The sequence below is a fragment of the Aureobasidium pullulans genome, assembly GCF_000721785.1.
Source record: "Aureobasidium pullulans EXF-150 unplaced genomic scaffold scaffold_2, whole genome shotgun sequence".
Classification (NCBI taxonomy): Eukaryota; Fungi; Ascomycota; class Dothideomycetes; order Dothideales; family Saccotheciaceae; genus Aureobasidium; species Aureobasidium pullulans.
The window spans coordinates 1179262-1195454 of NW_021941022.1; the positions used below are offsets into that span (position 1 = coordinate 1179262).

At 50.5% G+C, this 16193-nt stretch overlaps 6 protein-coding genes across 6 annotated transcripts; 3 read left to right on the forward strand and 3 right to left on the reverse strand.

Moving 5' to 3' along the window:
- Positions 1-1015: 1015 nt before the first annotated feature.
- On the forward strand, positions 1016-4870 carry M438DRAFT_265474 (carbamoyl-phosphate synthase large subunit; the record flags this gene model as incomplete). The annotated part of the gene is made up of 5 exons (XM_029900029.1): positions 1016-1286; positions 1338-2813; positions 2864-2901; positions 3162-3339; positions 3393-4870. The coding sequence occupies 5 exons, from the start codon at positions 1016-1018 to the stop codon at positions 4868-4870; spliced, it is 3441 nt and encodes a 1146-aa protein (XP_029764839.1).
- A 308-nt stretch (positions 4871-5178) lies between these two features.
- Positions 5179-6930, forward strand: M438DRAFT_89605 (calcium-dependent phosphotriesterase). Its single transcript, XM_029910383.1, has 3 exons — positions 5179-5680; positions 5747-6566; positions 6630-6930. The coding sequence occupies exons 1-3, from the start codon at positions 5566-5568 to the stop codon at positions 6793-6795; spliced, it is 1101 nt and encodes a 366-aa protein (XP_029764840.1). The 5' UTR covers positions 5179-5565; the 3' UTR covers positions 6796-6930.
- A 1226-nt stretch (positions 6931-8156) lies between these two features.
- M438DRAFT_371530 (uncharacterized protein) lies at positions 8157-9370 on the forward strand (the record flags this gene model as incomplete). The annotated part of the gene is made up of 2 exons (XM_029908270.1): positions 8157-8514; positions 8574-9370. 2 exons carry the CDS (start codon positions 8157-8159, stop codon positions 9368-9370), a joined length of 1155 nt encoding a protein of 384 aa, XP_029764841.1.
- A 651-nt stretch (positions 9371-10021) lies between these two features.
- On the reverse strand, positions 10022-11215 carry M438DRAFT_342223 (putative iron-sulfur domain-containing protein). Its single transcript, XM_029904699.1, has one exon. The coding sequence runs from the start codon at positions 10929-10931 to the stop codon at positions 10098-10100; it is 834 nt and encodes a 277-aa protein (XP_029764842.1). The 5' UTR covers positions 10932-11215; the 3' UTR covers positions 10022-10097.
- A 558-nt stretch (positions 11216-11773) lies between these two features.
- On the reverse strand, positions 11774-13011 carry M438DRAFT_266001 (tryptophan synthase beta subunit-like PLP-dependent enzyme; the record flags this gene model as incomplete). Its single annotated transcript, XM_029900071.1, has 3 exons — positions 11774-12511; positions 12569-12824; positions 12926-13011. 3 exons carry the CDS (start codon positions 13009-13011, stop codon positions 11774-11776), a joined length of 1080 nt encoding a protein of 359 aa, XP_029764843.1.
- Positions 13012-14529: 1518 nt separating this feature from the next.
- M438DRAFT_351884 (FAD dependent oxidoreductase) lies at positions 14530-15946 on the reverse strand (the record flags this gene model as incomplete). Its single annotated transcript, XM_029906753.1, has 3 exons — positions 14530-14800; positions 14852-15092; positions 15145-15946. The coding sequence occupies 3 exons, from the start codon at positions 15944-15946 to the stop codon at positions 14530-14532; spliced, it is 1314 nt and encodes a 437-aa protein (XP_029764844.1).
- Positions 15947-16193: the final 247 nt, after the last annotated feature.

Below are 16193 nucleotides of genomic sequence, written 5' to 3' on the forward strand. Positions count from 1 at the left end.
GGGACTATTGAGAATTTCTATACCACTTTTGTTGATATGTTGATATGACATGGCATTTTCACACTCGTCGGCGTCCCGCACTCCTTGGCAATACTTGACCTTGAGTCACGATACAAAGAACTTGACCTGGATTTGCGATGAGTCAAAAGTGAGATCCGCGCACTCGCGGCCGGTCTCGGGGATGGATCCCCAGCAGAAGTGGCAGGGGAAACGGCTTGAGCTTGTGCATAAGCCGCGCATGCATTCGTTGCAATAGCCTATGCAGATGGGTAATAACTGGGTAGTTGAACAAATGCAGTAGAAGCACGGCAGTCATAGATTGGAAGATATAGAATTGCTTCTTTACACAGCAAGATAGGTGATGCAGGATGCCATGAGGTGGGAATAAAGCATTTCGATAGAGCTTCGCCGGGTGACCAAGAGCAAAGCACCGACACAAGCGAGTTGCAAAACTGTTGGGTCGGCGGGGGTCGGACTGTGGTCGATAGTATGGTAGACATCGCGGTGAGCCAGGAATATTGCAAATCAGCATTTCGAGCTTCTCGTGTGATAAGCTGTGCTCCTTATCGACGAGAGAGCCGTGCAGGGCCGACGTGAAAAATAACTCTCGACGTCGCAGCTCTCTTACCGTTTCCCTCTTGTCACACACTCGAATCTTGAGCAATCAGTCTCAACCTACCCATCTTGCCATTGGCACGCGATTCGCCCTTATGCGGACTGCGCCCTCCGTCTTCACTTCCCAAGGTACGCCAGTTTCTGCTTCCACGTAGAGCTCTGCAAGAGCGTTGCAAGTCGGTGCTCTGCCGCCGTATTGACTGAGCTGCGACTGACTGTCTCCTAGACTACATTAGCGACCACCTGTGGAAGGCCAACGTCAATTGATATCGGCCTGTTATCACTATAAACTACCGACTTTTACTTTACAACTACAACTACAACAACCCTAGCCATGGCTTTCTCCAGGCGTCTGGTCCGCCAGACAGCCTCGAACCTGCTTCGTCAGAGCCAGCAGCCCATGTCCGCCAGACTGGCTGCTCGTACTTTGACTACCCAGTCGAGCTTTGCTGCTAGCAACCCCCGCGCAGCCCGCGCACCCAAGAGATCCACCAACCGCTTCTTGCAAGTCCGCAATGCTACCAGCAACGCCCAGGTAGCCCCCAACTCAAAGGCTTACCTGGAGAGCGGAGCTATCGCTGGCGGCCAGAACCTGATTGACGTCAAGAAGGTCCTTGTCATTGGTAGTGGTGGTCTCGCAATTGGCCAAGCTGGAGAGTTCGATTACTCTGGTCAGTGATGAAAAACCTTGGAAGGAGGAACCAATACTGACAGCAGGACAGGTTCGCAAGCACTCAAGGCCTTGAAGGAGGCTGGTATTCACTCTGTGCTTATCAACCCCAACATCGCAACCATCCAGACCTCTCACGTCCTTGCTGACGAGATCTACTACCTCCCCGTTACCCCCGAGTATGTCACTTACGTTATCGAGAAGGAGCGCCCCGATGGTATCTTCCTTTCTTTCGGTGGTCAGACTGCCCTCAACTTGGGTGTCAAGATGGACGAGATGGGCATCTTCGACCGTTACAACGTCAAGGTCTTGGGTACCAGCATCCAGACCCTGAAGACCAGTGAGGACAGAGATTTGTTCGCTCAGGCCCTCAAGGAGATCAACATTCCCATCGCTGAGAGTATTGCTGTCGGCACTATTGATGAGGCTCTTGATGCCGCTGAGAAGGTCGGCTACCCCATCATCGTCCGTGCTGCCTACGCTCTTGGTGGTCTTGGTTCTGGTTTCGCCAACAACCCCGAGGAGCTCCGCAACTTGTCTGCCCGTTCCCTCACTCTCTCCCCTCAGATTTTGGTCGAGAAATCGCTCAAGGGCTGGAAGGAGGCCGAGTACGAGGTCGTTCGTGATGCCTCGGACAACTGTATCACCGTCTGCAACATGGAGAACTTCGACCCTCTCGGTGTCCACACTGGTGACAGTATCGTCGTTTCTCCCAGTCAAACTTTCAGTGACGAGGAGTATCACATGCTCCGTACTGCCGCCATCAAGATTGTTCGTCATCTTGGTGTCGTTGGTGAATGTAACGTCCAATACGCTCTCCAGCCCGATGGTCTCGACTACAGAGTCATCGAGGTCAACGCCCGTCTCTCTCGTTCTTCTGCTCTCGCCTCTAAGGCTACCGGTTACCCCCTCGCCTACACTGCTGCCAAGATTGGCCTCGGACACACTCTTCCTGAGCTGCCCAACGCTGTTACTAAGACTACCACTGCCAACTTCGAACCCTCTCTGGATTACATTGTCACCAAGATTCCCCGCTGGGACTTGAGCAAGTTCCAGAACGTCAAGCGTGACATCGGCAGTGCTATGAAGTCTGTCGGTGAAGTCATGGCTATCGGTCGTACTTTCGAAGAATCATTCCAGAAGGCTATTCGTCAGGTCGACCCCAAGTTCCTCGGTGTCCAGGGTGACAAGTTTGACGACCTGGATGATGTTTTGGCCAACCCCACCGACCGTAGATGGTTGGCTGTTGGCCAGGCCATGCTTCATGAGGGCTACACTGTTGACCGCGTCCACGAACTCTCCAAGATTGACAAATGGTTCCTCTACAAGATTCAGAACATTGTTGACACCACTCACGAACTCGAAGCCATTGGCAGCCTTTACGGTGTCAAGAAGGAGCTCATGCACAAGGCCAAGAAGCAAGGTTTCTGTGACAAGCAGATCGCCAAGGCTGTCAACAGCACCGAGGATGAGGTCCGTGCTCGCAGAAAGAATTTCGGCATCACTCCCTTCGTCAAGAGAATTGATAGTAAGTGCATTCTCCCGGACATCCACGAGTCTATACTGACTTCCTCAAAGCACTCGCTGCGGAATTTCCGGCTGAAACTAACTACCTCGTGCGTATCTCCTCGTTTACGAATTCTGAGTATCTCACAGCGAAGCATCGCCACGTTCTCATCTATCAAAAGGCAGAGAATGTTTCCAAACTCTCACCTGTCCATTGAGAGCCTGTCTTGTGATGAAGTACTCTTGGCTCTCGATGGATGGACGTGTGGGCACGTTCACGTTTCTGCATTTTGACAGCTGTGAACGATGGTGTTGCATGCTAGGCGAGCTCAAATACCATGATGAGTATCGTGCTGACTTGTCCCTATAGTATACAACGTACAACGCAACCACACATGATGTCGACTTTAACGACCATGGCGTTTTGGTTCTCGGATCTGGTGTCTACCGTATCGGTAGCTCCGTCGAGTTCGATTGGTGCGCTGTCAACGCTACTCTCTCCCTCAAGGAGCAGGGCAAGAAGACTGTCATGATCAACTACAACCCTGGTATGTTGAGCCGATCATCTTCATGAAATAACCACGCTAACTTTGAATGCAAGAAACCTATTCGACTGACTTCGATGTTGCCGACAAGCTCTACTTCGAAGAACTTTCTTACGAACGTGTCATGGATATCTACGAACTTGAATCTGCCCAGGGTGTCGTCGTCTCTGTCGGAGGTCAACTCCCTCAGAACATGGCCCTTAAGCTCCAGGAAAGCGGCAAGGCCAAGGTCCTCGGTACCGACCCCAAGGACATCGACAAGGCTGAAGATCGTCAACAATTCTCTTCCATTCTCGACTCTATTGGTGTTGACCAGCCTGCCTGGAGTGAACTCACTTCCTACGCCGAGGCCCAGCAGTTCGCCAACTCCGTCGGTTACCCTGTTCTCGTCAGACCCTCTTACGTCCTTTCCGGTGCTGCCATGACCGTCATCCGCTCTGAAGGCGAGCTCCAGGAGAAGCTTAACGCTGCCGCTGAAGTCAGCCCCGATCACCCCGTTGTTATCACTCAATTCATTGAGGGTGCCCGCGAGATCGATGTCGATGCCGTCGCTCACGACGGTAAGGTCCTTGTCCACGCTGTCAGTGAGCACATTGAGAACGCCGGTGTCCACTCTGGTGATGCTTCCCTGGTTCTCCCTCCCGTCAAGCTCCCCAAGGAGACCATCGAGCGCTGCAAGGTCATTGCCGACAAGGTCGCCAAGGCCTGGAAGATCACCGGTCCCTTCAACATGCAAATCATCAATGCCGACTCTCCTAACGGTGGTGAATCCTCTCTTAAGGTCATTGAGTGCAACCTACGCGCTTCCCGTTCGTTCCCCTTCGTCTCCAAGGTTCTCGGTACCAACTTCATTGATGTCGCTACTCGTGCTCTCACTAGCACCAACGTCCCTGAGCCTGTTGACCTTATGGAGAAGAACCGCGATTACGTCGCTGTTAAGGTCCCTCAGTTCTCTTGGACTCGTCTTGCTGGCGCCGACCCTTACCTTGGTGTCGAGATGTCTTCTACTGGTGAAATGGCCTGCTTCGGTAAAGACCTTGTCGAGGCCTACTGGACTGCCGCTCAGTCTATGATGAACTTCCGCGTTCCCCAGCCCGGTGAGGGTCTTCTCTTCGGTGGAGATATCACCAACCCTGATCTCGCAAAGATTGTCGACTACGTCAACCCTCTAGGCTACAAACTCTTCGCCGCCAACGAGTCTGTCAAGCAGCACCTCGAGAACAACTCCAAGGATGGAAGCGTCAAGGTTGAGGTTATCGAGTTCCCCAAGGAGGACAAGCGTGCCCTCCGTGAGGTCTTCGAGAAGTACGACATCCGTGGTGTCTTCAACTTGGCCAAGGTCCGTGCCAGCAGTCTCGTTGATGAGGACTACGTTATGCGCCGCAACGCTGTCGACTTCGGTGTCCCTCTGTTCATGGAGACCAAGACTGCCGTTCTCTTCGCTCAGTGCATGAGCGAGAAGCTTCCCAAGCCTGAGGGCATTCCCTCCGAAGTCCGCCCCTGGGCTGACTTCGTCGGCGGCCGCGCTCTGTAAACACACTTTCCAGAAGCCTTACTGGCTTCCGTCAGTCCAGCTTTCTTATAAATACCATGGTGCTCATCCACGGCGGGGAGTGAGGAATACAGGATTGTTCTTTCGGCGTTATTCTTTTTTAGACTTTTGATATATCTCAAACTACTACTCTTCAAACACTCAACAATTCGTATGCTGAACTTGGCGGTCGGGTGTCTTTTCTCATCAAGGTCTTTTGCAGTCCGACCACGCTGGTGCGCAGTCTTGACCTGACCGAGCGCAGACTTGTCACTGGCGATCATTTCCTACCATCATATACCAAGACATTGAAGCTGTAGAGGTGTACGACACTTTTTGGTCCGGCGAAGTCGTTCACTGAGGCAAGCTTGTTGACGTGCTCTCACCGCACACGACTCCAGTCCGCAAAGCATTGTGCAATTCTACAGCCACGAGCGATGGAGAGAGAAGAATCTCAATATCGGCTAACGAGCAAGAGGAAAGCGCATCGGCGTTCACACCGTTTAAGGTTTTAGGCTAATAATGAGGGCGTGCAGAGACAGCGTCATACCAAGGAGGGGAAATGTGAAAGTGAGACTGCCGTGGACGATCTTCTCTCATCAATTGAATGGAAATCCGAATATATAAAGGCTTTGCCGGGACTTGATGGGGATGCCGAATTCTTGTTGTATCCTCGCTGTGTTCAAAGGATATACAAAATGGTTAACATTACTAGAGTGAACTTGCTGAGTTTGGCTGCGAGTATACCGTATGCTACGGAGTTGCAGGCTGTGGTCAATGGCTCGGTTGATCATTTGTCTTTTATCTCTTATAGTGAGTTTTCAATGCTTGGTTGCCTTGGTCGTGAGAAGAAGAGTGGCTGACACGTTTCGCCCAAAGACGAATCTTTCGTTACTGATATTCTGGGACCCAATGTCTCACAACAACTAGTCGGAAACTACCAGGACTTTCAACCATTTCACGAAGCCGGTGTCTACAATATTCAGACTGGCAAACTCTATGCCACAAGCAACTGGCAAGGCAGTCTCGACAATCCCATCAACGTGACCGCCATCGATATCCACGGCAACAACAGCATCCAGTCCCTCCACTTCGACAAACTAGCCGAAGCAAACGGCGGCTCTACCTTCTACCCAGTGGGCACTCCCTTCAACAGCAGTGAAGGCCAACAAATCGTCTTCTGCGATGAGGGTGATTTCATCAATCCTGCTCAGTTGGTCCTGGTAGATCCCTCTACAAACCAGACCAGAGTCCTCATCAACAACTTCCTCGGCCGCAACTTCACATCCATCAACGATGTCAAGCAACACCCCATCACCGGCGATCTCTGGTTCACCGATGTCCCGTACGGATACTGGCAATACTTCCGCCCTGCTCCCGTCATCAAGAACCAAGCTTATCGTTTCGAACCCAACACTGGTGTCGTCCAAGCAGTTGCCGACGACGCCATTGCTCCCAATGGTATTGAAATCTCTCCTGATTTCAAGCATGTGTACATCACCGATACCGCTGTTCACACATTCCCCAACAAGGATAACTTGACCATGCCCTCTACCATCTATCGTTATGATATCACACCTGATGGCAAGAGGTTGCAGAACAAGCAGCTTTTTGCTTATTCGGATATTGGATTACCTGATGGCATTCATTGTGATACTGAGGGTAATGTTTACGCTGGTTGTGGAGATGGTGTGCATGTGTAAGTTTTTCTCTTTTGCTCGTACATCCTTTCATGGAGGGCAAGCTAACGTATAATTTACAGATGGAACCCCGAAGGTGTCTTGCTTGGTGTTTTCGCAGTCGATGGTGGTGCCGCGAACTTTGCCTTTGTGCCTGGTGGCATGTATGTGTTCAATGAGCACAGATTGTTCAAGGTCACTTTGCAGGCTGAGGGTCGTGAGGTCAAGAGAGACTTTGGGCTCTACTGAGCATGGATGCGAAAATTAGCTGATGAATAATCCATTGACATATTTTGAAGCAAACCAAATTGCGCGAAATTCACACCGAAGCTTGATGCCGTCCTCGATCCAGCTATGTACAGGATCTTTCCTGAGCATGCTTGGTGGTTTTACCGGTTGACGCACCGGAGTCAATGGGTTGGTCGTTGTTTGCCGGATTACTTGGCAGAGTGTAGAATGCAGTGAGCCCTCACCACGCTCTTTTCACCTCGCTCCTTCTCCTTCACACTTTATTCAGATTATACATGTTCATTTCGATATGTGGTCTTTCTCCACTTAGCTATAACATGCAAGAAACTCTCGTTGCCGAGCTGTTCAGCTAAGGTTACTGCAGACCATCTAGGAGGCCTGCTAGATAGATCTGGATCCGCGCCTCTATCCAGAAGAAGCTTCACAACAGCATCACAATTGCCGAATGTTCGAGCAACATAACACAAAGGTGTTCCCCAATGATTCCCCATACTGTGGAGGTTTTCAGGATTCTGGTCGAAAGCATTCACATCGAGATTGTAAGTATCGAGCAAATGTCTGACCAACGCTATGCGCTCTTGTATCAAAGCATCTGAACTTGAGACAGCAGATTGAACTGCAACATGCAGCACTCTTGCGGTTATAGATGCTCCTCTCGAGCGCAGAAGGTCGAGTGTAGCAATTTGACAGTTGTAATTGACAGCCTGTTCGAGGATGGGCTGGTAATCGGTATGGTCGCGCAAGTATTCGTGATCTGCGTACGGCTCTTGACCATCAGGCTGCACTAACGCACCTTGACCAAGCGCCCAGACCACAGCGTCGTGATCGCCTAGAGCTTGCCAAAGGAATGGTGCTTTACGCGAGTGACGAGCATTGATGTCCCAGCCATTTGCGATTAGAATATCCAGAATTGGTATGGTTGGTAGGCCTTCGCCACAAGGAAGACGAGAATACTCCGGAACTGTAGCGCCCTCGGAGAGAACATGAGATAGGACTTTTTCTGCACTTTTTGTTATAGCGATGAAGACAGCATGCGACAGGACTTTTTCTACGGTATAGCGCGACCCTGGCAGAGACGCAAGCCGTATCGCGTTTTTGACCGGGGACACGTCATCCTCGCAACACGCTTGGGTGACTTGTATAAGTAGAGGTACAGGTCGAGATGATGGATTTGTTGGTTCCATGAACAAGAAGGTGCTTTCGAAGCCTTCATATTGCCTTGTGACATGGATGTCGGTTCCACCTGCCGTTTCGGGGAGGCGTGATCATTTGCACACTCGTCCGTGCGCTGCCATCACAAAACTTCACTCTCACCGACACAACATGAATTTCTCCGCGACGGTGTTGTATATACAGAAAAGATGTCTGGAAACGAGGAAGACAATGGAGCTAGCCTCTCGAGATTGACGAGCAATGACTCCGAGACAAAGCCGAATGTCTTCAAAACAGTCTGGCGCAACAACAAGGGCGTTTTTCTGATCTTGCTTGCTCAAGCAACTGGATCGACTATGGATGCCATTGTCAGATTCTTGCAGCAAGGAGGACATGGTATGCATCCTTTCCAGGTCATCTTTGCTCGTATGAGCATCACGGCTCTTCTTAGCACCGTATATATGTGGTACACAAAGGTGCCTGACTTTCCCCTTGGAGCACCAGCTGTAAGAGGCTGGTTGATTTTGCGAGCATTGGCAGGTTTCTTTGGATTGTTCTGCCTGTATTGTAAGAAGAATATCTTTTGCTCAAACATTGGCTTCGAAAGCTTATATATTTCATACTAGATTCTGTACATTACCTTCCACTCGCAGAAGCAACAGTTTTTCGATTCCTGGTACCAATTATCACAGCATGGGCTTGCTCGGTATTCCTCGGACAGACTTTCAGCAGGACAGAATTTGCCGCTGGAGTGATCGCTTTGCTTGGTGTGGTCATCATCGCCCATCCAGCTGCCATCTTCGGCAGAGTCGACGACGACATTGAATTCCCGCACAAGCCTAACAAGATCGATGATGTGTCATCTGGTCAGCGTCTCCTCGCCATCTTCGTCTCGGTCATTGGCGTTCTTGGTGCGTCTGCTGCATACACCCTGATTCGTGTCATTGGCTCTCGTGCACATGCACTCATCTCAGTCAACTATTTCGCCTTGATCAGCACTTTCGGGTCCGCCGGTGCTCTACTCGTGCTTCCCGGTATGGGCTTCACTATGCCTCACGGAGCTCGTGAATGGTTGCTCTTGTCACTACTCGGTGTTCTCGGCTTCGTTCTGCAATTCTTGCTCACCGCCGGACTGCAACTCGATAGAACCAGCAAGGCTACGAGTATGCTATATACAGGCATCTTGTTTGCTCTCGCATTCGACTGGGCGATCTGGGGTGTCTTCCCTGGCTTTTGGTCATGCATCGGAGGTGCTGTTGTGATTGCCAGCACGCTGTGGTCTGCTTTGCAAAAGTCGAAGAGTGCTTCTGTGGGTGCTTCGCCCAAGAAGGAAGTCATTGACGAGGAGAGCGCTCTTCTTGGCACTCAAACAGAAGGCAGTGAAGAGGCTGCTAGAGCAGGTGCAATCCGTAACTCTGTTTAGAAGGTACGCTTACCAAAGCTCTTTCCACACAGAGCACAAGACCATCTGTGTCTGGGTAACTTTGGACTTGTCATCAAACCCAAGGATCAGAACCCCATTTGGAGATTGGTCACATCACGATGATAAGGCATTGAAAACGATGGAATAGAGAAGTCAAATCATTCAATTAGATCAGTCGCTAATGTCTAAATCAGACCAAAAGTCGTTACGCTATGCATGTATATATCATTCCTCAGAGCAGAGAACCTCTAAAAATCTCACCAGGCCAATGCCTCCTGTTGTTCTTCACCACACGCCAAACCAGAGCAGAAATCGATGTCTTTTTCGCTCTGGATTTCAGCTTGCGACATTTGTTGCCTAGCGGGGTGGATCTTGCCGCCAGCAGCCTTTTCCTTGTCGTGGTGTTCCGTCACTGCTTCTCTGCAGAGCTTCTGGAAGTATAGTGGTCCCTTCTCCATTCTGGGGTGCATCAGACCGCTGACAAAGACGCCGGCGTTGACGTTCTTTTGCGCGGCGTCGCAGAGGACTTTGTCTTCTGACATGATGCGCTTGTACATCTGGTTGATCTTCTCGAAGTCCTCATCTGTGGCGTTCTTGTTGCGGTAGACCTCGTAGCTCATGGTTGCCTTGCCGGCTCCGTGAGGGACGAACCGCTGCATGAAGAAGAAGTTTGGTCTGGATGGTTTGTCAGATTGAATTCGACAGCAGGCTTCAATATAACAGGAACTTACGTCGCGTTAACAGAAGCGTTGGGGAAGTAGTATGTCGGCACCACTGTCAAGCCAGCGGCAACCTGATCCGGCCTACTTGCGACCTCGTGCTGAATGTGGTTTGCGGTAGTGTTGACATAGTATGCTTCTAGATCGGCCAGAGCAGGAATGTCGGGGTGTGTCGTCGGGCAGTGGTAACACTCGTTGTAGTTATCGGCCAAAATCTTCCAGTTGTAAGGACCGTCCATCTCCCATTTGTGGTCGAACTGGTAGTTTTCGAAGTCAAACTGCTGATAACGCTCCTGGACATCGACACCATCGAAGTTGTCTTCCCAGGCAATCTCTGGCTCCTCTTTCGCGTCCATGTTCACCCAGACGAAACCGTTCTTGTCAACGTGCACGTGGATGGGCAAAAGACCGTTCTTCTCCTTCTCGAATCCCTCAAGCTCCTGGTAGTTTGGTGCCTTTGCGAGCTTTCCGTTCAGGCCGTACGACCAACCATGGTATCTGCAAGCGAAGATGCGTGCTGAGCCTTCCTGCTTCTCGACCACGGGATATGCTCTGTGCCGGCAAATGTTGTGGAAGCCGTTGATGTTGTCCTGACGGTCACGGGCAAGGACGAACTGGAAACCTGCTACATCGTAGCGGAGGAAGTCACCAGGCTTGGTGAGACGGAGTTTGTGTGTGATGAGCAACCAGCGCTTGGAGAAGATGGCACGGCGTTCAAGCTCGTACATGTCGGCAGAGGTGTACCATGATGCAGGGAGAGCTCTAACGGGCTGCTTGTCCTCGGCAGGTTTTGTCGTGTTTCCGCTATCTCTGCGGTTGAAGTAACTTAGGAAGGATGTCATTGTGAATATTATGAAAGGATGTAGAGATTGCAGGAGATGAGGCAATACTCGACAAAGGGAGGATGATGTGAATATTCAAAGTTGAAGATGAGGAGAGAAAGAACTCAGCTCAAGTTCGACCGTTCCTCAATTATATGGACAATGCGAACTCGTCAACACGGTCTATAGAGCCCCGTGGGGTAGGACTACGCTGAGCATTCTTTTGCTCATGAGGCCAGCGCATTCGAGACAAATTGTCGATTTGCGTAATCATTAGCTGATGCGAGCAGGATTCATTACCCAAGATTAGTCGCACTTTGTGCCTCCAACCAAGAATTCACACCGAGCTTGTGTAGCGCTATCGCAATCTCGATTGTGGCGATGGATGTGCATACTGACCCAAAAGGGTATGCGAATCCATCCGGGGTCAGCCCACAGCAAGACCCTTTCAGCTGGCTCAACTTTATTCGATGGCTGATAAGCTTGGCAACGACTACATGTGGTAGGAAAATCAATCCCAACTCAGTTTGGTGCACTGAGATACGTAGATTTATGATAACAATCAGTGCGAGACAGAGAAAAGGACCGAGATCGAGATTGTGGTCGTCGATGGGATGATTATATCGTGGCCGATGAGGCTCAAAAACTACTCACGTGCCATGCTCGCTATCTATGTCTCGATGTACCAAGACCATATTCATGTGTGTTGAATCTGTTGGCAACATGCACTTGTCTTCAAAAATGATGAAGATAAATTACTTGTAGGAGAAAATCAATTCCATAGCGCGCATGTAACCAAAACCAACATCATGAATATCCCATTATTCTCTGTCCATCCGTCCATCCATCCATCCAGTCATTAATCAGGCAGTGACGCCAGTAGCTCCAACTCTTGCGGTCATTGATGTAGTGCTCTCTTGGACAGTCTCACTGCCCACCATAGCCATGCGCCATGCCATAAGCATGTCGAGCGAAATGTCATTGCCACCACAAACAACAAGCACTACCTTGCTGTCTTTGGTGATTGTCTTCTTCGAGGCCAATAGTCTCTGCAGAAATCCGTCGAAGCAGACTGGCACGTTGACACCTACAGTCAGTTCGACCATCATTCTTTCGTGTTCGGCCAACAAACAACATCCCTTAGCAGCCTCCTCGTCAGAGAGTACAACGCTCGTGACGTTCGGCCTCTGAGCATACTCGTAGGTTTTCTCTGCGACTCTGACGACTCCAAGACTGGTAGCCTGTGATGTGATCCTTGGGAGTGTGATGATGTGGCCTGCATCGAGACTTTGACGCAACGAGTCGGCTCCCTTGGTCTCCATGGCCAAGACCTGTACATCGTTGTTCCACTTCTTATCGTCGAGTTCTTGCATGATACCGTTGAGTAAGCCTCCACCACCGACACTACATACGACAACATCGGGCTTGTCACCGAGCTGTGATGCAATCTCTTGCATGACGGTTGCATTGCCATCCCAGATATCTTGGTGATCAAAAGGAGGTACGAAAACGCCAGTAGGATCAGCCGGCAAGAGAGTGTTGAGAATGTACTCTTGTGCTTCTGCAATGGTGGACCCATGCTGGATGACTTTTGAGACGCCCTGGAAAATCCAACAGTCAGCGATCTTAACAACGACCGAAGATAGAGTTGGTCATACCATGGCCCAGATCTTTGCAATCATGACGGGTTTGGCACTCTTAGGTACAACCACGGTGGCAGGATATCCAAGCATCCTAGCGGCGTGGACGCAAGCAATGCCTGCATTACCACCCGAGGCCGCATAGAAATGTGTTGAGTTGGGCGTGGCAGAGGAGGTGATACGTTCGGCGGCACGTTGGAGGACGTAGTTACCAACACCACGCGATTTGAAGGATCCAGATGGTTGGAGGTTATCCAACTTGAGAAAGACTCTGCTTCTGCGATTTAGAAATCGTTTTCATGGACGTGTGGTGGTGTAGGATTGTGCAATTGAAGGGTTTTTGTGATTGGAAAACAAAAGAATCGTGAGACAAACCATCCTGCTGCTTCTGATAGTGGTCGACTTTCTATCAAGGGTGTCCATGCCCAAGGCTTTGGTTGCTGTGTGGCTTCTGTGTACATAGCTGTGGCGTAGTATGGAATCGAATTCAAGAGATAGTTGTTCGATGTTCTGAAGTCCGGAGATGACTTGAAGATAGGTCAATAATATGCTGTCACTCTGTAGAAGAGCACCCGATTCGTCTTTTGATGGAGATCATCCTCGTTGATATCTAGGCTTAGTGGTTGCTTTTGCCATTACGGGGTACGCACGCACGCGGGGATACATCTGAGGGGTGTACAGCCTCATGTGTCGTGAGTTACCCTAGGCGGTCAACTTTTGCGAGTCCGCTACCATATTGTTTCATTGTCCCTGCATAGTGACCTTATCATGACACAAGATGCACGATCGCCCAACCGATATGCAAGTGAGAAGGGCTGACCAGTTTGAGTCCAGTGTTCCTGGAGAAGTTGCACACCGGCTATCAGGAAAGTCACGGGACTAGTTTGAACCCAGGGCTCCAGGGGAAACTGCAATCTGAGTTTTGGGGAAGTCGCAACCAAATTGGGACAGTGGCTTCTGTAAGCTTATCTCGACAGCGACTCGCCAAGCTGGTCTCGATTCCCAGACAAAGGAATGCCTTCTCGAAGGGTGGATTTTCTGCACTACTCATCGAGAACACCAAAACAAGCTCTCCTCTCCTCCGTAGCAAGAATGTCTCGCAGGTTCATAGACTGCTGTTATCGAGCATTCTACTCCTGCTCCGGCTGTGATCGCAAATGGAGTCCGACGATTTGAGCCTGACAACAGCTCTTCCCATAGAGCAGGATTTTGAGTATCCTTGGGACTAGCCTTCCATGAACATGGTGTTTTGTATGCAACTTATTGGCTTTCGATCCTGAGAACGATGTCCTTGATTTCAATTTTGATTTTGATTGTCTGTGCTCAAGTTACATGCTATCGGGGTCGCAGAACTCACCTTGCTTTGTCGATGTGAGCACTAGCGCGTTGAACGATTACCAGTTCCCAGATAGCTGCTAGTAGTAAGCAAACTCCGTTCACATCCTCGTTTTCAGCTTCTGCGGCTTGAGAGTATGCTGTAACTGAGCCTTGCCAACTACATGCTGCGTATCAGCACGCAAATGGGCAACTCGTTGATTGAGAGCGGTCATCCTGTGCCCAGACCATCCCTGTGATGACAGATTAAGTGATGCTGGCCTGCTCTTCGTCACAAGCCTTGCTCATCGCAGCTCGAAGCGTGATGTGTCTTGAAGCGAAAACGTTCGAGTTCATACCTCCACAAATTTTACGTCGATTGCCAGAACTACGTTGCGTGCATACTAGAAGCTGCCATCTGTGGTGTTGAGTGATTTCGCGTTGGCTCGCTACCTGAGTTACTCTGAACGCTTGTGTCGCTTGGATTGTGGCGCTCGATTAGACGATTGGTTGCGTTGGTCGCTTGAGTTGCTCCGTGTACTGATCTGTACTGGTCTTTGAGTACCGAGTCACAAGAATCCGTCACCATCTGCTATCTCTTGCCATCACAAATTCAAAAGACAAAATGCGTTTCCTCATGTATATCAAGCTGTCGGTGTAATGTATTATAGCTTGGATGTTCTGACAGGGTCCAACATGTCCTTCATATCGTGTCTCGGCCAGTCGGCGAAGTACTTGGGATCAGGTCGCTCTCTGTCCCAACCCCACTTCTCCGACAACTCGGGCTCCAAAGTACCCTCGAGCATAGAGATGATGTATTTGCCTAGCACAGGGAAGAACTTCCAGCCGTGGAAGTTGCCACATGTGGCAACGTAAAGACCTTTGGCGGCTGTGTGTGGTGAGATGATGAAATCGGAGCTGGTTGTGAATGCGTCCCTGTTGACAAGTTAATATTTGTAATATTCTTGAATGAGCAAAACAACCTACCAGCAGATACGATGCTTCTCCAGTTTCCAGTGTGCAGACTTCTTTCCGTAAAAGACATGGTTGGCGTGTTGAATATCCTCCTTCAATCTTTCTGATACCTCCCACTGGCCATAGTCCGGCTTGGCAGGTGGTGCAGAAACGATGCGTCCAGGCAAGACTTCTGTGTCGTTCTTGAAGATCTTCTCACCCCACCACTTGAGTTCTCTGTCTCTTGTGGGTGGCAGACTGCCGATGAAAGGTCCTATTGTTCTGATCAGTTCCTGACTATGGCAAACAAACAAAAGCGAGCTTACCATCTTCGGCGGTGTAGCCCTGCACACCAACAGGCATGGACGCAAACCTGCGGTATGATTCCTCGTCGAGCTTTGTCATACCAGTGGTGATACCACCAGCGACTATTCTCTCACCAGCACAGAGGTCGTTGTTACCGCTCGCTTGCGCACAGTATTCCAGCAGCTTTGGTGTGTATGCTCCAGTACAGAGAAGGGTATGTGCAGCGGTTAAGGTCTCGCCATCACCAGTCTTGATGCCGGTAACACGGCCATTGTCGAACTGCAGCGAGGCAACTTCGGCTTGCTTGTACTTGACACCGAGTCTCAAGGCTTCGCGAGTGATGCCAATCAGGCACTCGCCAGCAGTAGCCCAGCCACTGGACTTGTTGACGAGGACCTCCTTGACACCGGTGTAGTCGGCGTCCTCGAACAAACCACCGTACAGCTTGCGTGCCTCGTCGATTGGCACAGCTGCAAGGTCGGCTGTTCGGCCCAGCTTCTTGTAGTTGTTGACGACGTCCTGAGCGTAGTCGCTGCGGCACATCCAGTAGATGCCCGTCTGATAGAAGTATGGCTTCCACAGATTGTCTGTCTTGAACATATCCTGTGACTCGATGGCCATCTTGCAGTAGACGATGTCGTCGTAGTCGGCGCGGACCACCTTGTTCCAGTCCCACGAGGCGGCCACACGGGTATCCTGGTCGAAAGCATCACGGTCGACCAGAGTGATGTCTGCGTTGGGGTACTTCTTGATCAGGTGGAAAGCTGTCGAAACGCCAAAAACGCCAGCGCCGACGATGATGTATGACTTGTTGGATGCCATGCTTGACAGAGGCAAGTCGCTCGAGAATGCAAAAAGGTGCTTATGGCGAACAACAGCTACATGCTGCCGATTGTCTCTATTATAATATCGACGGGCGAAAACACCTACGTGGTCAAGGGTCGATGCTCAACATGGTCATCATATCCACTTCCGATTGCGGAAGTCTCATCCATCGTCCTCACGTGTTCCGCACAAGACCCCGCCACAACCCCACGCATCCACCTCTAATCCTTCCCTAATGGGTGCA